At 37.7% G+C, this 18070-nt stretch overlaps 1 protein-coding gene across 4 annotated transcripts in view; it reads left to right on the top strand.

Moving 5' to 3' along the window:
* The window catches only part of RFTN1 (raftlin, lipid raft linker 1), a 95657-nt gene that overhangs the window by 39679 nt on the left and 37908 nt on the right, over positions 1-18070 (top strand). For all 4 annotated transcript variants that reach the window (XM_064704592.1, XM_064704590.1, XM_064704591.1 and 1 more), the window contains exons 3-4: positions 338-524; positions 11004-11112. In XM_064704592.1, coding sequence (XP_064560662.1) covers positions 338-524; positions 11004-11112 — 296 coding nt within the window. The remainder of the gene's footprint in view (positions 1-337; positions 525-11003; positions 11113-18070) is intronic.

The following is an 18070-nucleotide window of genomic DNA, read 5'->3' as shown; positions in this document are numbered from 1 at the left end:
TGCATTACTATGACAACTACTAAAACCTAGAATATCTTTTGACCAACTGCCTTGTTTTTATTAAATTCTTCAACTAATCTCTGCCAGGCTGTGTAGTGGATTTGGCATTTTAATGTATCTGATTTCTTGTTTAATTGTGCGAGTCTCTTGTGTAATAAAAGTCCTTCGCCAAGACAGCCTGCTTAAAATATGAAATACAAAATGGGTCTCAGGAAAGGTCAGTTTTGGTGTTAATATTGTAGATCAGTGTGAAGCTTACTTGACTCTGAAGAGTCTGGATTTTAAAATACATGATAGTCCAGTGTCAGATTATTGACCAATTTCTTTTTGTTTCCAGCTGAGCTGCCAGGATCATCTGCAATCAAGCTCTCCTCCTTGTATGATCTTCCAGCTCAGCTGGAAGAATTGTACCAGCAGGGCTTTGTCTTGGCTGCTGTCCACCCTTTTGTGCAACCAACTGATGAAAAAGAGAAAACTCCCCAGGAACAAATCTTCAGGGCCGTGCTTATCAAGAAAACAGAAAGGTAAAGCACTTCCAGTGAACTGGGATAAAAATAGACAATGTGATTTCCTGCTGAGTTTTGACCTACATCAGGAAATTATAGCAGAGTTTACTGTGCAAGACTTGATTTTTTTTTTGTGGGCTTGAATAGGCTTAACATGTTCTTCATGTTTACAATTTGTCTGCAGTTTGGCAGGCGACTTGGAGAATAACAAGTTGAAATATGCTCTGTATTTTGGGATGTGTTGTCATGAGAGGGAAACAAACAAGCCCTATGCATGACAGTTTGTGAGGATGGTCTTGTTGGTACCCTTTAAAAATTTATTAGATTAAATTATGACAGGAGAATTGTTTGCTTAGAAAAGGCATATTTTGTGTTTAGACGGTTACAGTTAATGCAATTAATTTGAGAACTGTAGTACTAACGCATACTTCTTAAATTTATGCGTAGACTTTAGGCCCTTCTTTCCTCTAAACAGTACAAGTTTTAGTCAGTGCAAACTCCATAAATAAAAAGCTTTCCTGCTTTGTGCACTTATTAAAATGCATTAAGAATATCTTACATAAAATCTGAAGATAGATAAAGAAACAGGAATTCTGATCTTTTATGATTTAATTTGATTTCTAAAAAAATCTATAGGATGTGCTGTTAAATAGCCCAGAAGAAAATTGAAATGTGGATATTTGCACACATATGATTTTTAGTTAATGATTTAAAACCTAATTTAATATTATCTGACCACCCCCAATTCTGCAGCTACCTGGATTGTTGCAGCCATTCTCTCCAGTTTCCTACTTCAGCTGCATTCCCCAGTCCAGCTCTTCTTACCATGACCAGTTCTGAAGGCTGACAGATAATTAAACCTCCATCTGGCAATCCTTGTCCCTCTCTTTGTGCTGATGCTTGAAGAAAAGGACATAGCTGGTTTATACTTCTATTTAAAAGGCAAACCATTCAATTTGCTTCAGTTGATAGAGGCTGTGGACAGAGTTGAAATTCAGCCTCTGACCTAAGGAAAAAGTTCTGCATTTTGTTAGCAAATGTATGTAAATGTTAGATGTCACAGGAAATTTGAGCTTCTAAAATAACTCTAATTTTGCCTTGACTTGATTTTAGTTTTATTAATACAGAACTTCCTGCTGGCTTGCCTGTTATTATTGTTTAAATGGCTTCCGGTTTTATGGTTAAAGCATAGAATGTTTGGCTGAACAGTGGACTTGAGTGATGGTGGGCTGAGATTGTGTGGTTTTGGGGCCTTGTCCTCCCTGCCTGCACATGCTGCAAGCAATGGAAGTGTTTACATGCATGAGTTTGTAATGTTAAGTGTGTGCTTAAGGACTTCTGTTGGTTAGGGGTCTTGAGGGTTCAACATCTTCTAGGTCTGAGCTCTGAAGGCCTGTCAGGGAAGAGCCCATTCCTTCTCACTGATGTGGTCCTCAAGCCAGAGTGCTCACTGTCTCTGCTCTCACACTGTGTCCAGTAGTTCACTTCTGTGCAGAGGGATTGTGGAAGAGTACAAAATATTAATTGCCTGCTCACTCACTTGGGTGCCAGTGTCACAGGCTTTAGACAGCTGTAAATGACTGTACAAAACTGAAGACAGGAGAGAGTCTTGAACCAATTATATTTCCTTTTACAGTCACAGTCCATTTCTCTGCATTTTCTTATCTGTCATTTTTGACTGCCTAGGGAAGCGGAAGGGACGTGGTGAAGCAGGAAAAAAACAAGTACCAAAAGGGAAATTACATCAGTTTGATGTTTCATGTAGCTGAAATGTTCCTGAGTTTGGCTTGAGAGTATGGAAGCAGCTTCTCCCATAGTGTGTGAGTGCAACAAATATTTGCATTGCCAAGTGTGATGAAGAGAGTGGGTGTTGCACAGATTTCAGATAACTATGGCCTGCACAGAGACCACCTGTATCTGAACTGCAAGTTCATGTCATTCCACAAACAGCTGGGGACTGAAAATATCTAACAGTATGAAGAAAAAAGACCTACTGTAATTGTTTTAATTAACCTTTCTCATTACACTGCTGATAATGATGAAATTATATTTTTCCCCCTGAGGACTGTCAGGTGTCTTGTCATCTCAAGGCAGTCTCTGTGTATCACAGTTAAATCATGGGTAGAAATTATGTCTGCTTAGGCTAAGATCAGATGAATGTTTATTTCTGTCATAAGATTTTAGGAGTGAAAGTAGTCCAGCCACAGTTGTAGGATCACTGGTAACATCATTTATGCTGTGGAGTACAAATCCATCCCTTTGGTGGTATGGTGTTTATGGGGAGCCAAGAGTCATAAGAAACTCTGTACTTGGTGTGGAGCCCATCCTTGGGGGGCCTGGGCGCTTCCTGCAGAACACCTGAGGCTGCAGCTCTTTTCTCACTGCAGGTGTTTCACCCTGCTGGCTCCAACACTCTGCACTTCATCTGTCCATTGTCTGGCAGATACAGAGTGTGTTTTGCACCTTCCTTTTTTTGTTCTCTGAATGGAACAGAAATGAAATTGTTGCATTAGTGCCTACAGTAATTAATGCCAATTCAGTCTATACAGAGACTGAATGCTTGAATTAGTCTTTAGTCAGTGTTGCACCTTTCTGTGTCAGCTTTATGGTTTAAAATTAATACTGTTGATTTGTGCTTTGAGGACTTAGTTTTATAGCTCTGCCCCCCCAAAGGTAGGAAGAGGCTGTGCCAGCTGCAGCAGGTGAGGGATATCAGGAACACCATGCTGCTGCTGTCAGTGAGATTTGCAGTGCCTGAATTTGTTCAACAGTAAAATGGAAAAGGTAGTGCTGAGGCACGTTGTGCATTAGAATTAATGGAAATCGCCTGTTAGTGTTATTTTTATCCTATTTTGCCATTGTCGTGTAGCTTCACAATATTCCTAGTGAATTCACAATGGCATTGTACATTAAGGTGACTTTTAAAGTCACTTTGATAGCTTTCTGTTTAATCTGGTATTGCTGGCTTTGTTATCTTGGCTATGTAATCATTTGTGGTAAATATGGAAATAGGAGTCATTCCTGCTGTAGGACGTTTGAAGACACATCCCTATTGTGTATGGAAGGTGTACATGTTGAAAATCAAGGATTATCCACTGAAAGTGTTAGGGAAAATATGGAATTAAGGGACAGATTTTTTAAAAATTAACTGTTTGCAGTGCAAAAGGCATCATGTTCAATTAAAGTAAGCAAAATCAATGTAGGGGTGTTTAACTCTAGAGGCACTGGGCATGAAGGTAGTCTACCAAGTTGTTAAAAAACTCTGCCATTGCTCTCATTAAATTTAATATAATAAATTTAAATATTTCTGTAGCATCTAATGGCATGGTGTACACTAAGCAGTTGATTGGAAAGTGGTTTGAAAGTCACATAGAATATAGTCAGATAAAAGAATAATAAATTCAATGCTCATGAATACTCTATTTCCCCCTCTAAATTTCAGTGGACTTAACTCAAAGGCAGTTGTTTGTTCTATTGTCTGTGCTGAGTTCTGAGGTATGTGGGTTTCTTGAGGAAGAAATCTTGAAGAATCTTGCATCAGTTGTGTGAAGAAAACTCTGAGCCCTGGTTTTTGCAGATTATTTTTTTTTTTTCTGAATTTAGGGAAAGCCCCAAGAGTGAAGCGTAGGTGTGGCCTGCTGTTCACACTCCTGCCTGAGAAGAGTAGATTCACACTGATTTACACTTAGAATCTCAGGAAAGGGAATAAAAGCTGGTACCTGAAAAGTGTGAATGTGTGACAGTGGCACTGTGCTGATGGAAGGAATGGGGGGAGGTCCGTGTGTTTGGGAGGTCCTGGCTAACCAAGACGAGGAGAGTAACACATTCCCCCAGGAGCAGAAGTCAGTAGTTCTTTGTGTCTGCAATAACCTTTTTCTCCTTGACCTTTTATTTCCACGCTCACTGGCTTTTTTTTTTAACAATCTCTCTGCAGGCATCTTGGGTGCATTCTTATTTTGGACAGCTTGTGGCTGTTGCAGGTTATCTGTTTCCTGTAGAGAAATTGCAAAGTCAGCCCCTGAACAAAATTGCAACAAAACCATAGCACCAAGCAGCTTTAACTTGTTCCCAGCAACCTGTAGTGTGATACCCCTGTCTGGTATCTTAAAGTTTCAAAATTCAGTGTCAGTTAAAATGTTTTGATGTCCCTTTCTAAGTGTTCAGCACTGGAAAGCAACCTCCATTCTCTTTTAGCAGGAAAGGTACAGGGTCTGGGCTCATAAACTGTCTGCTTATAATAGTTTTGACATGTTTGCAGATGCTTTATTGCACCATGATAGAGAAGCAGGGGATATAAATGGTATTCCAAAGAATTTCTCTCCATTGTTCCAACTGTGGCTTAGGATGTACCATCTACAGGTTTTGCCTTCAGTCAATAAAGCAACCAACAGGGAAGCATTGCACTGCAGAAGTAGACTAAGTAGTTTAATTTAATCATAATTTCTTAGAGTTTCTGAATGTTCTAAATTTCTGTTTTGACCTCAAACAGCTTTGCAGCTGTTTTCCCTTTCTGCAATATAATGAGGTGTCGAGTGTTGTAGAGATTCATTTGATGAGATGATTCTAATTCTATTTCTGTAATTCCTGTATCTGTTAGTCCTGACAAATTCAAACTATCATCAGTTGGATAACAACAACTCTATTTATCTGCGAAGGAATATGACAGACTGAGTTCAAAAGTTTAATAGTAAACAAAGATTTTTACAGTTTCCTGATTTTGCTGGTATTTCTCTTTGGTGTTTTCACTTTGGTGAAAGTAGGTACTTTGTATAGATAAAATATATTTTTATTTTGAATATAAATGCATCTCTGTGTCTATGTGTCTGGTTTTCATGTAGGATTTAAGCTTGAAGATGAGAAGTGTCTGAATTTGCCTTCATGAGCATTAGGGATCATACAGGTTTGTGTGCAAATGTAGTCTGTGTTGTTGCTCTCAGCAGGCTGATTTCAACTTAATGAAAAGATAATATTTATTCCATGCCCAAGAGTCAACAGATATCTTCTTTTAGCTCAAAGGACAATGGTTTGAGTTTTGAAGGCTTGTTATCTGTTACAAGTTCAAAGAAATACATATTTCCTCACAATAACTTCTAACAATGACCCGAAATAAATGTCCTTTCATCTGTATTCTGAAAATTATAAACACTGCACATTAAAGATGCCTGTGCATCAATACATGCCCAAACTTTTCTCAAGAAACTTTATATACTGTCATTAAAAAAAGTTTATAAATTTTACTAACAAATAATATTTATTCCAGTGAGAAGATTTCCTATAGTAAAGAAAATGTTTAGGTAATAACATTAAAACAGTGTCACATGGGTTAGACTTGGCTCTTAGCATGCAATATATCTACTTCTTTTTTTTGTAAAAAATGGTGGGGTTTTTGGCTGGGCATCATAAAACCTATGGATTTTTAGTTGTTGAGTTCTTGGTTTTCAGATACTCTAATTTTGCTGGAAATTTAACCTGAAATTGTAGAGATACCAGCTGCTCATGTTAATCACTTTGGTGTGGTTTTACTGTTCTTGTAATGTAGACCAGTTTGTTATGAATGTACCATTCTATTTGAGTGGTAGAGCTATTCCTGTGTAGTGGAAAATCTCAAAACTCTGCTCACATTCTGAGCATCATCTTAATGAAATAGTAATTTTAGAGCATCTCTGCAGTTTTACAAGTGTGTTTTGGCATGCTGAGCTCATGGGCATTCATGAGCTCATGGGAACTTCAAGAAGATTAGGACCAAATGTTGGCTTCTTCAGTTCCTTCTTGTATCTGAAAAGGGCTGGAAATCCAGTCTGTAAGGGACACCAAGTTGTCCCCTTTAATAGTTACTGTGTGAGTTACTGGTTCTCCACAGCTGGTTATGGTTTTTCTACCATGAAATGGTGCTTAACAGCAAACAGCTGTGCAGGAAATGACAGCCTAGTGAAACAACCATTGTAACATATTTTTGGCCAGTGAATTTCCAATTATAAGTTAAAATCTTACTTATTCAATGTATAATCTTCTTGTTTAGTGGCACTAGAAGCCCTGTTTAGGATTCAGGATTACACTTTTTGGAAGTCTTTGGTCCTGAGCCCTTTCCATATTGGTAAAATTTAAGGGTACCCTCTACCCCCACGCCGCCAGGCCTGTGAATTCTGACCCTCTGCTCAGCATCAGGTAGACTGAAATTCCACCTCAACTCTTTGCCATCCTATGATTAAGGTTGTCCGTGGTGAGCACTGAGTTTACCTTCAATGGCAGAAGAGCCCTTCTTCAGGAAAACTGTTAATGATCAACAAACAGCGTATAAACGAAGAAAAACAAATGAAACCCAGGGTGTGTAAGTTGCAATGAAATTTTCTGGCAATCTCCATGGCCAACCAGTGGTTGTTCTCTCCTGGATGGGAGGCAGGAGACTGCCCTTCCTCACTGCAGGGAAAGTGCTGGTGTTGTTCACACTGTCCCTTGTGTTCCCTCTCAGGCATCCCAAACGTGTAACAGTGAGTGCAGGGTGTTGTAGTGACTCAGGATGTAGCAGCTTCTCCTGTTCATCCTGCCTTCCAGGAAGGGCACAGCATTAGTGTATCCCGGTGTGCTGCTCTCAGGGCTGGACCTTTTTTAATTAACCCAGCCATTTTTTAAATCAGAGGAATAAAGGTAATACAAAACACCCAAATGTTTGCAGGATTGAAGGGAGGAAGATTCAGTTTTCCAACTTAGGAGAAGGAAAAGAAAATGAGAACTTGATGACTGTGCATCCAGAAGAAAAGGAAGATCTTCAGAATTGCTGGAGCTTACATATTTTTTTGACTAAACTGATCTCAGCATTTCTCTTTTCTCCTTTTTGTTGAGAAATATTTTATGATGGGAAAGTGAAAATCAGCTTTACATAAACCATTGCTTTAATTTTAACGTATTTTATATGTTGGACTCTCAGTAACATCCTGTGCTATAAAACTGGTAAGAGACTCCTGGGTATGGATTATTGGGTTATTTCTCACAATTGTCATCAGTCCTTTTTCAGAAGAGAGCAGAGGAATGCAAGTGCACAGAACTGTGCTCTTTGGGCTTTTTCTCTGGCTTCTGGGATCTTGGTAGATTTTATGGGGGTCCTACTTCACAGTTTCTTTCATTAGAAACTATGAAGTAGGACCCCCATAAAATCTTGACATTTTATGGGAGTCCTGCTTCATAGTTTCTAATGAAAGTGGTGCTAAAAGTAGTCCCATTAAATTAATAAAACTAAAACGATATTAATTTCTGTTAATACAGAATTTAGCTTTATCTACAATTATCACTTTCTCTGTGGCTGTACTAATAATATTTGAAGAGTTTAATGAGAGACTTTTATGATATTTATGACTACTTTTTGATACACATATGAAATGCACTGTTTATTGCACAGAGACTGGAAACAATTCCTTGCCCATGTAGCTTTACTCAGAAAATTATTTTTGTGGTCTGTGACATCCACAGGTATTTATTATTTTTACATGAAAAGGTATGGCACTTGTTCTGTTTGTTTTTGACAGAATAACAGGCTTTTAAAGCTTTCCTAAAAAGGTAAAAACTACCGGTATAAACAAAGACTTGCTTTTAACAAATACAGACATAATTTAGTTGAGAGCATGGAAAAATACTTCTTGGAAATAGAGTCTTTCTATTGGAAGATATTAACGAAGGATTTTATAGCCTTTAGTAGGATCTGTTAAGTGTGTTCTGTAAAATAATGTTCATAACAGAGTGCAATCATATTTGATGCCATTTCTTTCATGAGCCCTAGTGCAGAGGTAGCCCCTAAACTGCTACAGAAGGAATAAATTGTCACCAATTAAATATTTTCAAGCAGCAAGTGTATTTTAAGTTAAGTGCTTCTTAAAGGAGTTAAACAGGACATTTTAAGCAGCTGCAGTAATAATCACTATATTTTTATGCATATAATCTGTATCTCAGATAACTCTTACTCCTTTCAGAGAGGTTGGACGCAGGTCCTCAAAAAATTGCACAAAATCAGAGCTCAGGGAGCTGTTCAGGGGGAGGAGGGGAATTAGGAGAGAGTGGTTCAAGGCCAGCTTCTCTCTTCCTTATACCTGTCTATAAACTTTACCAATACAGGTTGAAAAGGATTTATTTTTTCAGGTAGCCAGGGAATTTAAACTTTAAAATGCAGTCTATCTCATTCTTTCAGAGGAATTAGAATAGTGAATTTTCATGTGGGTCACAGCAGTGCCAGAGTTATGAACAGCCTTTGCCAAATGGGTGGGCACATAAAATAGCATGACACATACTTAATTTCCTGGATTTGATATCTTGACTTTGAATTTGAGCTGTAGCATTTTGCAGTCTTAGGGAGGGGAGTGGCTTCCTCAGTTGGGCTGGCAGAGAGCTTCTATCCAAGAGGGGAAATAGTGGAGATATTTGTTCCTTGCATTTATAGTGCTATGCAGTTGTCCCCTTAAGATGGAATTGGTTGTCTAAAAAGGGCTTGGTTCCTTGCTGCCTGTTGGTACCACACCTCTGGTTTGTAGTTACACAACAGCCAAAGCACTGGAGAGTTGCATTTGCTCCACTTGATGCTGTATGGACTTGACTTTACAGTGTTGAGTGGCAGTGTTGGTAGTTAATTGATTACGTGAGCATTAGAGAGCCCTAGTTCATATTATTTCTGTCTAGAACGTGGCTAGATAACATCAGGGCTACTTTTCCTGTTTGTCATATTCAGACTAAAAAAAAAAAAAAAAGTAGGTCTGGTTGTAAGTGCAGTAGCAGGGAGGATTTCTAAAGTTTATTTTTATGTTCTCGAGTTCATCTGTGGCAGAAAATCTGCCCAGGATGGATTTTCTTATCTAGGACTTTAGAACAGCAAAAATGATTGTCTGCAGTACACGTGTTGTCCCTCTCAAAATGATTTTTTATTTTCTTGACAAAGTTGTTCTTGCTCTTAAGTTAATTTATGTGTGCCTGTTGCAGAGGAGTTGTTCTGGAATACTGTTAGCCCCTCAATAATGACCTGTATAAATTCTATAAAGATGTTTGGAGAATTTTTATGAACACTTGAATTTTTGTTTTAGCACTTTGTTAAAATTTTCGTCCAGAATGAAGTAGAGAATGGAACCGCAGGTTGTAAGAAGAACCTAGAAAAGAGGGAAAAAATATAGAGAAGGGTCTTCAGTGTTACCAAACAATGCACAGTCTGCTACCACCTGTTCAGGTATAAGTGAGATAGAGGACTGAGGTGAGAGTGTGGCCTGTGTGAAAGTGGGAGGATCAGAAGTAGCAGATGTCTGCAGCATTGCCTAGGAAACACTGGCAGTTTGCAGTCAGCAGCCCACGCACCGCACGGCTCTGGCTCCGGGGAACTGCAAGTGTCTGGGGAAAGCCCCTGGGACCATCTGCAGCTGCAGCTTTGTGTCACACAGTCCCAGTCCCCAGAGCAGGCCTTTTGCACAGGCTGGCTTTTGCAAGCATGGCAAGCCTGCCCAGCCCGTTTTGCTGCCTCCTCAGCACTCCCAGTTCAAACTTATGCACCTTTCTTTCTGTCCTCTTGGTAGCCAGGCATCAAACAACTGCTGGCCAGGATTCGTTCTTCACTTGGAACTTGGTCTTTTGATTCTCTGGGAAATGTTAGTTAACTGCTTTGTTACTGATCCCAAGAATGATAAGCTTGCTTTTATTTTTAATGTTCTTCCATGTGTTCTTCTGAAAAACTGAGAAAGTGAGTGATTGCCTAGACATCCTCTATTGATCAGGTCTATCAGTTTCCTTTCATGGGAGGCAGGAGGAGATGAAAACTGCCTTCAGTAGCACTGCCTGCAGAAGATTTTTTTGTTTCTGAAGATCATTCAGTATAACTTCCAAATATTCCCTTATGACCAATACCTTATTTCCACAGTGCTCATTTGTTCAGCAAATGCATATGGCAGATGCCATTTGCTTTGAATTATTTTAGGAGTTAGCCTCTTCTGAAAGAGCAGGGGACTTCAGGCACAGCTTTACATTTCTTGACAACAGAACATAAGCTAAGACTGAAGATTAAACTATTTTGATTAGCCCCAGATTTTAGATGTTGTTTTGGAATAGTTCTAGATAAAGAGAAGGGGTTTCTTTTAATTGCTGTCTGAAATGCATCTTATGGGGTGCAGACCATCTGTCAGACCATAGCATTGGAACCTTCTTTTTGTGTATCCTGAGCTTTATCACCCGTGCATCTCCTTGGTGTTGGCTGTAGATGCCAGGCTGCCAAAATGTTTCTTGGACAGAAAAAGAAATCTGGAAATCCCTGAAGCATCCCACCATTGGTGGTCATTGGTGTGATCTGCTCCCCTAGCATGTGGGTCACATATTGTAGCTGCCACTTGTCATGACTGTACTGACCTCAGTGGGAGGAATGTATTGGAACCGAAGTTTTGTCTGAAGTTTGGCTCTGCAGGAGAAATACATATAAATGGGATGTCTGGGTATCCAGTGTAACAACAGAAATTGATTCTTCTTTTCTGTCTGCCTCTTTAGGTCTTCAAAAGGTGACGTCAATAGTGAAGGATATGTGTTGGAGGTAGAATGCTGCTCCTCTTTAAACCACCTTTCAGAGAAAAAGGAGATGCCTGATTTTATTAAGAAAGTGAGTAAAAAGAAAAGGGGGGGAACCCCCCAGAACACAGTATGCTTTTATTTGCACTATAATTACTGCTTCTAGTTCTGTCAGTTTGGCAGTAAGGATATGTATCACTTGGACCACCTGGAATACTGTACTAGAATTTGTTGTTTTGTAATTTAAAGTATCTGAACAGCAGTTATACTTCTTGAGAGAAACAAGTTTGATCCTATTATTATTAAAAACTTATTTGTAGTGTCACAGGAGAATGACCTCCCACAGGTGATATCAATGCAGAAGATGGTCCTACAATGTACATTTTATGTTGAAACAATATATATAGTTTCTGGTTTTAGTGTCCAGATATCCTGTTGGATAGTGCTTTACCTAAAAGGTGTTTTACGCCCAGGTTATTTAATTTTGTTTCAGTATCACATGGTGTTTCATAGAGCTGGTATTGGTAACCTAAATACTTTTGTGAACCAGAATACTGTTGCTTTCAATTAAGTATTAAATATATATTAGGGAATTTGAAGAGAACACTGCGATTCTTTATCTATTGCCTTCTTTTTAAAATTATTTTTGACACTATAATATTCTGCCAGACTGGAAATTAGCAGGTTATGTCCATTTTAGTGAAAACAGATTTACATTGTGCTTGTTTTAAATTCTGCAGCATCTGTTGTGTCCTGTTGCATGTTATATGAACTAGCACTGAGTAGTGTGTTTATTTAGCCACAGGGTGTGAGTAGGCATGCTCTCCTAGCTTTAAGTCCATTTGCAGTGATAATAGCTAAGAAAATTTTTAGAATAAACTACAGCACAAGCGTTATGAGCTTGATAGGGACTCAGCTTGACAGACTACACTGATCTTCAGTCTTCCATTTTTACTGTGAATTTTAAGAACTGGATTAAAAATAATGCAGCTGTAACTATCTGAGGCTTAAATATATATAGATTTTGGTATCAGAACAAACTGAAGTTTTCTAAACACATACAGCATTCAAAAATGTGAGCCCAAATTTTGTTTCAGGTCGAACTGTGTTATTACATTACTATTCTGATGTTATCTTGGATTATTTCAATATATTCATACTTAGGGAAAACGGGTGTAGTTATTGTGTACCAGTTTCAACATGTTTGATTTTGTTCTTCAGTTCTTTGAGTCAGAGTAGAATAATAGGCATAACTGTCACAACTGGTGGCAAAATTGTGCATCATTGAAACAGAAAATGTCTTTGCATTTGTAACTTCAGAAGGAGTATGGATAACATGAAAACAAAATGACAATCCAGGAGTCATCTTATTTCCATAAATATCCAATTCTGAGACTCTTTAGAATGCTTTTCTAGACATGGAAATGTTGCTGTTGATAGAAGCCATTTGATTGTGGGGTTATGAAGATCCCTTTTTGAAAGATAATAATTTAAATTTTAATAGCTAGAATGTATATTTACAGTTTCTCTGTAGGTTGAGTATGTCGCTCTTCCTCAGATGTTATTTGATGTAGAGAAATTTGAAGTTCTTTGAAGCTGTTGCTGTCAAGTGCATGCTGTGTCACTGTATCTGATTATGCACATTGTGAAAGTCTCAACACTTTTATGTAAATCTAACTCAGGAAACAAGACTTGTTTGGGAGTAGGAATTAATTGTCATATTAACTAATTTGTCTGAGCAACAAAAATATCCATTGCTTTTAAGGGCATATAAACCAGATATAAATCATGTTTACAAACAAAATAAATGGAAAAATAAAGGATGTTCTTCAAACAAAAGAGTAACAAAAAGCTGTTAGAGAAGGCATTTCCTTTCTTTAAAAAATGAACAGCCTTATAATTCTTCTCAAACTGTGGAATACAATTGAAGTTAATGGAATGTTTTAATTGAATAGGGAAATCCTCTATTTTTTCATAAGCTGTTCATTACAGAGCCTTTTAGCAGTTTTAGTATCTTAGTGTATTGCCAATTACTGCATTTAAAAACCCCCAAACCAAATAGAATAGCCATATTTTCAAAATAGAATAAGAAGTCAAAATTTTCTCCCTGAGCTTACTAAAAATTTCCTATACACCAAGAAAATTAATTTTATTCATTTTATTGTGCACTGCTGAGCAAGTATGACTTACCTTGAGTTTGAACATGGATGCAATTTTAATACGTTTTCTGGATTGACTTTTTGTTGCATTGAAATTGTACTTAATATTGAATATTAACTGCTTCCTTCTGCAAACACAATACAATTGTACAATAGGTAATATGTGCTTTTCTTCTATAACTCCATATAATGTGTAACAAGGAGGTTATTTTACTTGGAGAATGCTTCTTGCTCACCAAAACAAAGTGTCTCAGTAGAATGTTGACTATAAAACATTCAGGAAATGCCAAAGAAGACTCTGGTCAAACCTTTGTTCTGTGGCTGAGATCTTTCTGTGCTGCTGGGCTTCATTGCAGTTCTCCATTGTCTCTGCTGCTTTTCTGCCATGGTTTCTGGCTATGGCAAGACAGGGAACATTTAAATATTGGGGACATGATGTTGAATAAAATATATTCTTCCTATACTTTAAAATCACCATAGTGTGCTTGTTCTTTGATACCCATGTGGATCTAGAGTGACTTAACCTGTCCTAAAGAGCTCAAACAGTCCCATGGTGTCTTTGATACATAATTTGTGGGCAGTGAAAGAAGTAACTAAACCGTTGTGTACATATTGTACTGCTGTATTGGTATTAACACTGCTGTCTTTTGCTCTCAGACTAAACAGACATTAAAGATTTGCTCACCTGCTTTATAATAAGCAGAGCTAACTTTTGAACTTTGATCACCAGGACTCAGATCATTCTGAAATTGTTGAAAGTAGAGATGTTACTTCTAAGATACCATATTTTGTAATATTTAGACTTATGCCTCATGCCAAATAGGGTAGCCTTTAATTACTTCCTTAGTTGCTTTTTGTTTCTGTGTATCCTGTTATCATGTTTTCATCTGAGAGTGTTCTCTGGAGTCTATGGAGACAAGTAAGGGAAGGAGGAGCTAGGCTGACATCCCAAGTAAAGATTTATTTTGGACACACAATCACATGTGAATGCCAGATATATTTCTCATGACCTCTGTTTTCTGTATCAATCTGATACATGTCTAGAATCTACAATCTGGTACAGGTCTAGAACTAACTGGCAGAAGGTTTTATTCTTATGTTCACATTTTTGCCATGTTGGTGACAGGCTAAGAAATGGAGGATTCTTTCTGTACCACGTCTCTCCAGTTTTAACTTCTTAAAATTTAGGAAGCGCATTTTTGGATCCTTGCCTATCTCCTTAATAATGCACCATCAAAGGGAATTCTTGTATGGTGTCTTTTTTTTCAGTGTGACACCATTGCAGGATTCACGTTTCTTGTCCCTGTGGAAGTAGGAAGCATGATAAGCACAGAAGAGCATGGTTTAAAAATGGTGCAGCTTAACTGAAATCCAGATGCAGGCATCTCTTATGTTTTTGGCTAGACATGGATCTCTCCCTGCTGCTCTGTTCTTACTTGCTTCAGAAATGAGTCTAATTTCTTTCAGCAAACCTAAGGCAGTACAGATGAGTAATTGGTTCTGCATTTTCAGAAGTGGACTGGTTCCACTTGTAACAGGACTGCCGTTGTGAAACACCTTTGTGATGCTTATTGTGCCATGAAATCTGCTGGATGAGACAGCGTGTGTCAAATCTGCTCTTTGCTGTTCCCTCTCTTGTGTCTTGGTCAAGTTCAGTGAGTACAAATCATTACCACTGGCTCCAAAGCTGCCAGTAACGTGTCACTCCCTTAGCTGATCCTCAGAACAACTTATGTAGTCCAAAGCACCCCACAAATAGTCTTGACTCCTGCAGATACAGTGACTTTTCTGGTAAGTCTCTTGACATTTATTTTATTGCCTAATAATAGCATTGCTGGGCCATGGAAGCGATGGTACCTCTCAGATGTAAGTGAATGGGACCCCAAGGAGGAATCTGCCAAGAGAATACATTGCAGGGATGCTGCCACCCATGTACTTGATCTAGTGTGACCCCCAGTTCTCTCTGTTACAAAGGCAAGTTGAGCAGAGAATTGCACTATTTTGAAAGAAAGGCTGTACAATACTAACACTTGTGTGAAGAGCTCTCATCCTGCATTGCTGAAAGGATCTACTGTATTTGGGCCCTCTAGATAGTTTTATGGAAAACGAAATGTTACCAGGAGTAAAACTGGCATGAGTTATGCCATGAAAATGTTTCAAGTGTTAGTTTATGCTCTGGAAATTAATATGCATCGCTAAACTGTAGTTGAATTCAGTGTGCTTCTGAGGGGCAAGACATTTCTTGGAGCATTTTGATCCCCCTGCTGTTACCTGCCCTCCCTTCATTGGGGGGAGCCTCAGGCAGGAGATTTGCTTAATGGCTGGATAAGGAACTGCTACACCCCCTGCAAAACTGCAGGTCACTCTCACTGCATGTTTCTCTACTTTGGCAATTTAATTAAAATATTGAGATCCTTCTTTTCTGCTCTTTTGATTTTTTCCCCTTCCATTGATCCATAGCTGTTTTGGAGTTTTCCGAATTACTGCTGTCTTAGCTCATGTGCATTGTTTTCTGGAGAGTCATCAGTGTTACAGTTCTAATTGGTGAAGAATTTTTGTGTTAGTGTTGCTCTTAAGAAACAGGTTCATTCTCCAGCTTCTTTTAAGTTGCAAGATCGAAGCAGGCTTGAAGTATTTAGGAGGACCTTGATTTCTCCTCTAAAATAACAGCTAAATACCTATGGAAATTTAAGAGTTTTTAAAATCTTTTCCATAAATGCTTCTAGTCAGAGGAGTGATTCACTTATTTTCTACATATTTACTCACATCATCAGAATGAAAATTTGTTTTGTGTGATCAAAACAAGGGGCTTCACATATCTGTATTTTGCATGAAAGCAATATGAAATGATTCTGAACTCTCAGCTTCTGAGTTTTTCAACTCTCTTCAGCATCTAATTAGGAAATGGCAAGAGGATATGGAAGATAAACATATCAATGTCTCCCGAATATTATATTATTATTTTTTAGTTAACAGCATGACAAAGAAATGAGAAGACAAAACTCTGCAATTTCCTAGAAAATAATTAATGTGAACATTATTGATATTATAATTTTTTAACTGATAATAATGAGAAGAATAATAAAAATCCTGGGGTTCATATAGCTGTTCCAACATTTGTCATATTCTTGTCTCTTTCATTACTTATTCTTCATGTCTTAATCTTTAAATTTAGATTTATTTTTTGGAAGGAACAAAGAGATGCAGCTCATGGGTTCTTAGGAACACTGGTGTGTTTGTGGATTTCTTGACTCAGATGCTGCAGTCTTACAGGGCTCTCTTCTGTGAAGTTTGTGTTTGCTTTGTTGGTACCAGGGGACCTTAAATGGTTATTGTAATCCTAAGCATTACTCTTTATTTTTCACATGTTTTAGCTGGTCTGTTCAGAAGTTTCCTGCAGGGTGTACAGTCAGAGCAGGTGGCAGTAAAAGAGAAAATGGGAAAAAATTAAGTGTTTAATACTGCTCAGAGGTTTGTTCTTCAAATAAATAAGCAGTTCAGATTTATCTTTGTGGCTAAAAAATGACCCTTCTAGAGTCTTGTTTATTACCTCGGATTATTTACCTAGATGTGATTTCAATCTCATCTAAAATAATTTCTGTCCTTAAAACAAACCCAAAAAATCCCACCACAAAACCTTCACTCTCCAGGGTATTTGCAAGAGAACAATACAATATTATTTCTGTAGTGCATTGTAATGAAAACCATTGCTGAGCACTTAGCTGACAGCTTTGTTTTCTGCATGTTTTCAGTGCAAACAGAACCCCTATTTTTTTTTAAGTATTTGGATGTTAACTGTAGATATGGTCATGAAGTGGAACTTGAAACTCAACATCAATAGTTCAGCTGTTTGTAATCTACTGTGATAATATTTATTAAAGTGCATTTTGTTAACATTTTCTTAGTGTATATATAACAAGAGATGGTAAAAAATAGCATATACTCTATTTTAAACAGCCTGGTGTGAAGGGAAACATCTGTTCCTGCTTAAGCTTCTTTCAACTTGTGTTCTTTTGACTAAGCCCTGGAAAAGTGGTGTTGATATATATCTTCCATGGACATTGCAAAACTATTTTCAGGACTCTCCCAGGAGCCTGGTAGTGCTTTTATAATCCTTTGCCCCCATCAGCTTTCAAGTCATCCCCTTGCCCAAGATAAAAATAGATTCTAAAGTATGTAGCTGATATTTTTAATGATCCTACTTCTGTCTGGTGAGAAAAAATAACTTTTAAAATAACAATAATATGATAATGTTTTATACTGTGCTAAAATAAATTACCAGCAAATTGTTCAAATTGTAATTTTGGCTACGAGTAACAGATGGCTTGATGAAACAATGTGATTTTAAAGAAACACTCTTCAGTTGATATAAAAATAAAAGTAGCATTCCCTGCAAAGTAAATGTAAAGCCTGTAAGTTTGAGACTGAATTCCTACTTTTTAAAATACCAGTGAACCTTTTTTTTTTGGTTTGTTTTCACTGCCTAGAACAGAGATGGACTAAAATCATTCATATTGAATCACATTATCACCAGTTACTAAAATGGTTTTTAGCTACAACAACTAACTACACACCTCTGTAAATCTATATTTTCCCCTTGCTTATGTTCACCAGTTAGTGTAGGACTTACTCACTAAAGATTGCTGCACAGAACATGGTCTGCATTTGGAAAATACCAGGTCTCTACAGCAAGAGATTGGGACGGAATTTCTACAGACTTATTTTTAAAGTGAATATCAAATATTTAGTTTGAATGAGCATAGCTGGCTGCTCTGTTCCCAATACAAATAATTCACAAATTATGTGAATAATTTCAAGATTTTTTTTTCAGAGTTAGAGGAAATGTGGGAGTGTGCAGATATATTATGTGGCTTTTGGACAAATACCACA

The sequence above is a fragment of the Zonotrichia leucophrys genome, chromosome 2, assembly GCF_028769735.1.
Source record: "Zonotrichia leucophrys gambelii isolate GWCS_2022_RI chromosome 2, RI_Zleu_2.0, whole genome shotgun sequence".
In the NCBI taxonomy this organism is placed as follows: domain Eukaryota; kingdom Metazoa; phylum Chordata; class Aves; order Passeriformes; family Passerellidae; genus Zonotrichia; species Zonotrichia leucophrys.
Note: the sequence above shows the minus strand (reverse complement) of the source record. Positions and strands in the feature narration are given on the sequence as shown.